This window comes from Cyprinus carpio, chromosome A3 (genome assembly GCF_018340385.1).
Source record: "Cyprinus carpio isolate SPL01 chromosome A3, ASM1834038v1, whole genome shotgun sequence".
NCBI classification, from domain to species: domain Eukaryota; kingdom Metazoa; phylum Chordata; class Actinopteri; order Cypriniformes; family Cyprinidae; genus Cyprinus; species Cyprinus carpio.
In genome coordinates, this window is record NC_056574.1 from 4,023,003 (window position 1) to 4,030,979 (window position 7,977).

At 37.9% G+C, this 7,977-nt stretch overlaps 1 protein-coding gene across 1 annotated transcript; it reads left to right on the forward strand.

The window, feature by feature from the left end:
• Positions 1 to 3,688: 3,688 nt before the first annotated feature.
• On the forward strand, positions 3,689 to 7,329 carry LOC109050950 (macrophage mannose receptor 1-like). The gene is made up of 4 exons (XM_019068488.2): positions 3,689 to 4,045; positions 4,542 to 4,919; positions 5,506 to 5,847; positions 5,922 to 7,329. The coding sequence occupies exons 1-4, from the start codon at positions 3,985 to 3,987 to the stop codon at positions 6,284 to 6,286; spliced, it is 1,146 nt and encodes a 381-aa protein (XP_018924033.2). The 5' UTR covers positions 3,689 to 3,984; the 3' UTR covers positions 6,287 to 7,329.
• The last annotated feature ends 648 nt before the right edge of the window (positions 7,330 to 7,977 follow it).

A 7,977-nucleotide genomic window follows, 5' to 3' on the forward strand; every position in this document is an offset into this window, starting at 1 on the left:
ATCGGAGGAGCTTAAACTACACGTTGTCCTTTAAACAAACACAATGGTCAATTGTATGTGTTTGGTTCAAAAAGAACCGGTTCATTCGAGTCGTCCGTTCTGTTCTCCGTTATACTTTTGTCGCATAATCTATTAAATCATGCAGCTTTTCAGTAGCGAAGGAGTTTTATTAAATATTTTGTAGTAGGATTAAAAAATGAGTCGAAGTTCCCCAAAACACTCAACTGAGCCGCTGTCTAGTTCTACCCACTAGCCAAGGGCGTAGATTTGGTTTGAACATTGGGGGGGTTGAACGTTGTATGCTGCCTGTTGTTTTTTTTTTCTCAATTTTTTTATTTTTTTGTGTATTGTTATTGGATAATGTATTTCTTCCTATCTATCTATCTATCTATCTATCTATCTATATGCTTTAACTGATTACAAATTCAACATATACAAATATGAAAGAGACAACATTTAGACATTTATTTTAAGATTTTTACATTCCACCTTAATGCATTTGAATTTTTTTTTAAAGGGAAACACATCGGCTCTTGAACAACTGTCTATACTGTTTCCTGTTTTATTTTATTGATTGAATGGCATCTTCTTCACCTGGTCACCTGCTCCTCCTCTCCCTCTGCTGACTTTTCTACCCTGCTGCTTTATTTACCTCGAATCTGTTATAAAAACATGTTAAGGGATTATACACCTATATAATCATCATTCATAAAATTCTAACATAGTAGAGATTATCAAAAGAAAGAAATTAAGTATTGAAACCGCCAGCGTTTCACTGTTTTAATGAGTTAACCACTTAAATCGTTCATTCATCCAATTCGTTCAAAAGTCAGATTAATTTAGGAAGGAAACAAACACCGATGTGAATACTTTTGTCATTGATAATTACAGACACTATTGAAAAATAAACTAGCAAACAGACAGCTGCTTTGGTAACTTGTTATTACTGATAGTTATAGCTAAATACATTGCAATGGATTAGCTAGCTAAAATATATGTGGTGTGTACTTTATTACACAATATTCTCGTACCTCATTCTCAGTACATGCTTTATTTATTTATTTATTTTTTTGCATCGCTCTCTGACCAGCAGTTAAATATAGTCCGCTGTGCTGCTTCATTTTTGGCGCTAACGTTACCCGTGTGCTCTCCCATAAACAACACTCGCGTTGTTTTGGTGAAAGTGTGACTCATTGGTTGGGCGTTACCAATCGGTTCAATGGAGGGGGAGTATTTTTTGTCTGATTTATTATGACAAACTCATATTTGATTAGGAACAAAATTATTGCAAAATTATTACAAAATAAATGAATTCTACATATTTTTCATTTGATCTACATATTGGTTATTGATGTGTTTACTCTCTCCAGTCCGAGGATGAATCTGTTCTCCAACTCGAAGATATCCTGCGAACGAGTCGTGACAACTGATTCACTGACAGTGAACGAACACATGGAGAAACATTGTGCATTTTAAAATATAAAAAAGTCCCTCAAGCTGACATCAGATTGCAGTCTCTACAGTTTCATCTAGCCATTTAATTAAATAAAACATGTTGAGTATTAGTAGGGTTCACTAGAAACTGGATGTTTAAAAAGTCACACTGATCTATAATATAGATCAGTGGTTGTTACTAAGACCAGACACGTGGTGGCAGCACTGAATATGTCATAAGAAACGTCATCACATCAGTGGAACACTGCCTGGATATTTATTGAAATATCATGCTTGAGGAGTAATACCACAAATAACACGCCAGTCCATATTCTTGGACTAACAATGATTCCAAACTAAAAGTACTTCTTCTTCTTTTTCGTAACTCGTCACTTTGTCAACATTAGTTTCTCCCGCTGCCACGGATTAATGTGTTGTTCAGCAAATCAACCTCAGACGCAACGCATATAGTGGGCAGGGGTTTGATCCGTAAGACGGAGCGAAATCGCAAGGAAGAGTGTGTGGAATCTGGGGCCACAGCTATGCTAGGCGATAGCAGCGTCCATAGCAACCAAAACGTTGCAGTTTCACTTTATTCTGGCGAGATCTGAAAAATCTTTGCAACAACGAGCAAGCGAGTGATTATTATGAAAATAAAATATATATTTCTCGCTAGAAATGTAATCAAAACTTATTTTTATGCCGAAACTAACTCAAAATATTGATTTTTTTCACTAAAAATGAGAGAAATGTCCGCCAAGTTTTTTGTTCTCACGGTCGGAATCTTGAAAGTCACGTGACTTGGACGCAAAACAATAGGAAAAGAATAGGTAAAAAAACGTAACAGTCATACAATTCAAGGGCCATTATTGTAACCCCTCTACGTTTTGCACTTTGGACCAACGTAGTCAGGGTACGTTTTTATATGAGACTGGGTTGCAAATATAGTATGAGCACCAGTTAATAATCTGTTTCATGGTTTTTAATAATTGGTTTTTAACTATGTACTTGTTTATTCCCAGCATGAGTCTGATGTTATGACAAAAGTAACAGCTGTGGTCATTTAAATAATAAGACCATTAAAAAATGACTGTACATTGTTATTATTTACCAACCGTTAGCCCCAGCACAGCGATGGCATTAAACAATATCAAAGAAGTGTTCTGTGACGTTGAATGTGTCTGTTTTGAGGGATGTATTTCTAAACCAGTGTGTGCGGTCTGCTTAAGCCATACCAGTAAAGATTGTGTTATTTAGACATTTTTGTGATCTTGTTTAAAAATTTGACATCTTAAAAAGTAAACAGTATGGTAGAAATAAATATGTAACAGTTTAAGGTTTGTATCATATAGCATATTTCACACACTGCTTCTGAAGTTAGATAACTGATCTGTCTTGCACGGATGAAACGAGCAACACAAATAACAAATGAAGCTCCTCTTGCCAGCAGATGTTATGCTAATTACAAACAAATGCAGTATTTGTTTGAGTATTAAAATAAGAATAAAAATAGAGACTATGCAAATTCTTCGACGCAGCAACTATTAATCTAAACAATAGAAACCAGGTACTAAACAAACCCTAATGCTCTCTGATTATTAGATTTTACTTATAGTGTGTGTCTGTTTATACTTTATTAAACAGTGTTTGGACATGCATTTCTCCATTTTAAATGGCCAGCTTTTCATAAGTTTTTTCCCCTATTGTTTGAATTTTTGTATTAGAGAAACTAATATTAAACATTACTCTTATTGTTTGTATAAAAGCATCAGCCAAAGACATGAAATGCATTGTGCTGAAACTGGTTTATGATCTCAGTTATTGTCAGTTGGGTGTTTGGGTTTTTGTGTTGTTTCCCTGTAAATAAGACATATATATGTGTTAACTTGTCCAGATTTCACTCTCTGTTTTGTTGTTGTTTTTCAAAGATAGAATAAGTATCATCCTGGTTCTCCTCTGTGCTGGTATCCTGATTAAAGAATGTTTAGATATTTGTACTGGATTACAAGACAGAAACACTAAGCAAGAAAATCATGACGTGAAAGTGACATACAGCCAAGTGTGGTGACCCATACTCAGAATTCATGCTCTGCATTTAACCCATCCAAAGTGCACACACACACCCGGAGCAGTGAACACACACACACCGTGAACACACACAAAGGGTGAACACACACCCGGAGCAGTGTGTATCATTTATTCTGCGGTGCCCGTGGAGCAGTTGGGGGTTCGGTGCCTTGCTCAAGGACACCTCAGTCGTGGTATTACTGACCCAAGACTCGAACCCACAACCTTAGGGTTAGGAGTCAGACTCTCTAACCATTAGGCCACGACTTCCCCCTTTCTTTCTTTTTTCTGCAGTTCTGCAGAGTAAATATTTAGAATATGAAGGCAGACTGATTTGTGTTTTGAAGTTTGTCATAACTTGCTCTGCTGGCAACAATGAATAAAAGAGCGTAGCTGAGGAGAAGCTCAGCAGTCACACCCATTTGGATGAGGTTTGATGGGAGGAGCTGAGAAAGAGTATTAGAGAGATGGACAGATCATCAGATGGACACGATCTCATCAGAAATGAAGCTGGACACAGTGTTCGTCACGCTTCTGCTCGCAGGTAGGTCCACTGCTGCATTTATTTGATCAAAAATACAGTAAAAATTGTGAAATATTATTACAATTTAAAACAGCTGTTTTCTATGTGAATATGTGTTAAACTGTAATTTATTTCTGTGATGCACAGCTGTATTTTCAGCATCATTACTCCAGTCTTCAGTGTCACATGATCTTCAGAAATCATTTTAATATGATGATCTGCTGCTCAAGAAACATTTATTATTATTATTATTATTATGTTGAAAACAGTTGTGCTGCACAATATTTTTGTGGAAACTGTAATACATTTTATTTTTCAGGATTCTCAGATGAAAAGAAAGTTCAAAAGAACAGCATTTATTTGAAATATAAATCTTTTGTAACATTATAAATGTCTTTATTGTCACTTTTGAGCAATTTAATGCATCCTTTTAATGAATTAAAGTATTCATTTCGTAGTGCCGGTAAAGTTGTTGTCAAACATGAAACAGTCTGAAATGAAACCTTGCCCCCCACAGCTGTCGTCAGCTCATCGGCTCCTCGTCAGTATGAGTTTGTTCAGAAAACGATGAACTGCACTAATGCTCAGAGATACTGCCGTGAGAAGTACACTGATCTGGCCTCCATTGACAACAGTGCAGACGTGACCGAGCTGCTGAAGAGCGTACCCGAATCTGCTGGTTATGCCGTCTGGATCGGGCTGATGAACACCTCCAGGAGTGAATGGAAGTGGTCTCTGGGAGACCCTGCGTTTTACACTGATCATGATTCACTGTATCGCAACTGGGCATCGAATCAGCCGAACAGTGGTCAGTATTACTGTGCTTATATGAGTCAGGACGGACTGTGGCGGGATGACAGCTGTAATAACCAAAAGTTTTTTATCTGCTACAATGGTGAGTCAATCACACAGAAAGGATTTTCTTTTTCCTGAAAATTCTAGTCAATGTTATCGCATTGGACTAAAACTCATACAGGGTGTGACAACTTCACCAAAATTTGAACTGATTGATTTTAGGCCTCATCGATCTAAGCTTATGCACAGTTTTTGAGTAAACATTTCCAAAATTATCCACAAATAATACTTTTTTGAACTCAAAATCTGAGGTGCAGAAGCTCAGATCAATGATGCCCCTGATCACTCGGTATAAACATCAAATCTTTTACAGAATTGTACTCAGATTTGTCTTTTTGCATAACATCAGTTTAATAAAATGTTTGTTTTTATTATATTGCATTTGATATTATGTTGTTGAATGTTTAATTTGTATTTTCCATGTAATAGCCAGTGAAGGGTGCAACCAACCAAATCATGATGACGTATCTTTTCAAAACGCTTTCACTGGATTCTAACGGCTGTGTGCAGCATTTATATCTGGTTCAGTGATTGATTCTCTCCACAGCGTAGTTTGGATGAAATGTGTGCACTAGATCATCACTGGTAAACAACGGGAATTTTCTTAATTTTCTCTTCACATGCAGACAGCAGTAAAGGATTTGTCCTTGTGGATCAGTGGATGAACTGGAGATCAGCTCAGAGCTTCTGCAGAGCGAATCACACGGAACTGAGCAGCGTGAGGAACCAGGGTGAGAACCAGCAGATTCAGCAGCTCTTGAACACTGGAGGAGTCACTGCTGTCTGGATTGGTCTGTTCAGAGACTCATGGGAATGGTCCGATAAGAGTAACTCCTCGTTTAGAAACTGGGCATCCAATGAAGCCCAAGGCAATGAGGATGCCACAGTGCTTGTGATGAGTGGATCAAGAAGGGGACAGTGGGAGGACTGGCCTTGTAATTCACAATTTACCTTTGTCTGTCACAAAGGTGAGTCAATGCTTGAACTTGGTCTGTCAAGAAGGTGAGTTGTTTTTTGGTAAAATCTAAAATTTCTCTTCCAGATCAGTTCATACTCATCAAGCAGAATCTGAGCTGGAGTGAAGCCATGGTGTACTGCAGACAGAACCACGTGGACCTGGTGTCGGTGCCCAGCCCTCAGATTGAGTGGCGGGTGATGAGCGTGGCGAGAAGAGCTTCGACGGCGGCCGTGTGGATGGGTTTGCATCACTACTGCAGCATGGACATGTGGCTGTGGCCGCGCGGCGAGGTGGTCTGTTATCAGAACTGGGCTGCGGGGAACGGCACCGGAGCGCACGACTGCTGCGAGCAGAGAACCGGAGCCATTCAGTCAGCTGGAGATCAGCGCTGGGTCAGCCTTCCTCCGGCACTCAGGCTCAACTTCATCTGCACCAACTATGAGCCTTGAGTGTGTGTTTGCACTGCAAAGAATGACATCTTTTTTCCAATAGAAACTTTCTAAACTTTCTCAACTCAACCTTAAAACCTTAAAATCTTAAACTTTAAACAGCTTTGTGATATTTCTGGTGTGTAAATCTATAATAAAATGACACACACAGTGTTTGTTGTGAGAGTGCTGAATCTGATCCCAAAGGAAACCTCCTTGCCCTTCACTCTAATGGTGATTTGCAATGATGGCATGTCATTGATTTTACATGATGTTTATTCTGTCTGTGAGCGACTGTCTGTGAAGTTGAACAGTGCTCATGATTATGCAAATGAGCAGTGACTGTAGGGATGGGGGCAGTGTAGGTGATTGATTCATCACAGACCTGACTCCTTGACTGCAGTGCTGCATCATGTGGTCGTAATCATAGTTTGTGCATTCATTTCAGCACAACCTGTTGATGACACTTTACTTAAATTTTAAAATCTTGCAAATTTTGAATTCAAAAGAATAAAAAAAAAAACAAAATTATTGGGTTATTGTATTCAGGTCAGTTTCTCCTGGCTGGCTCGCCAGATTGTTCGATTTTGCTGTATTTGGCTGAGCAGTGGTTTCGGTGGCTTGTCAAAGTATTTGACTTCCCTAATGCACAAGTAAGCTTGACCACAGTTCTTGTGGGGAGAAGATTTTTATTGAAGGTGGTAATGTAGAAGTTCTTCAGTAGCGATGCTAGCATGTCATCCTTCAAAGAAACTTAACCCAAGATACTGTCTGTGAGACCAGGGGCTTCAGTTATAAAACTTTACATAGAATTCATCCTAAAAGTGTACGTATGCACAAAAGCTAGATTCTGCGTACGCAGAAAAGTTTTCAGATTTATAAAACCATTCGTACGCCAGAACCTGTGCAAAAATCCATTTATAAAACCCAGTCAGAGAAAGATTGTGCAGCTAACAACCCCCAGTCTTACTATGCATAACCTCATCTGCATATTCCCATCCACGTGACACCATATTTAACACCGTTAAAGGTACAAGATGTTAAGGAAATATGAGATACAGACTATAAATGCCATTTGTGCCATACATTAATTTTTATATACCTAAAAATCATCCAATATCCTTGTTATGTTTAAGAATAAATATATCAAGATAAAAACAAAAATAAAAACTGTTTAAAACAGTTATCAGATAAATATTTTAGAATAGAGTTGATCTCATTCTTTAACACTGGCCAAATAGTAGCCTTTTTCAATTGTTTTAAACAATTCAAATCAAACTAAATTTATGCACTTTTGTTGATATGGTGAATATCTTTTAGATATTTTAAATGGAAACAGATAGGCCTATTTATTGCAGCGTAAAATTGTCTGACTCGGCGCATCACTAACAAAGTATTTTAAAAAGGAAACGTATAAATCTTACAGTTTTCTTCAAGTTGTAGCTTTCAGATACAGCGATACTTTTCATATGTTGTAGAGAGGACTTCACATGACTTCAACACCTCTGTGCAGCTGTGGTTGTACAATAAGATATTATCACTGGACCTATTCAAACCGGACAATGGACTGTTTGACCACTGAATCCAGCAGTGTCTGCTATAATATCGAACTAAGTGCGCATCATTGATCATTGTGCTTGCTAAAAAATATTTTCTCATAACATGAGATCTGCAGTTCAGTTTAAAGATGAATTATTGTGCACCTATAGCAC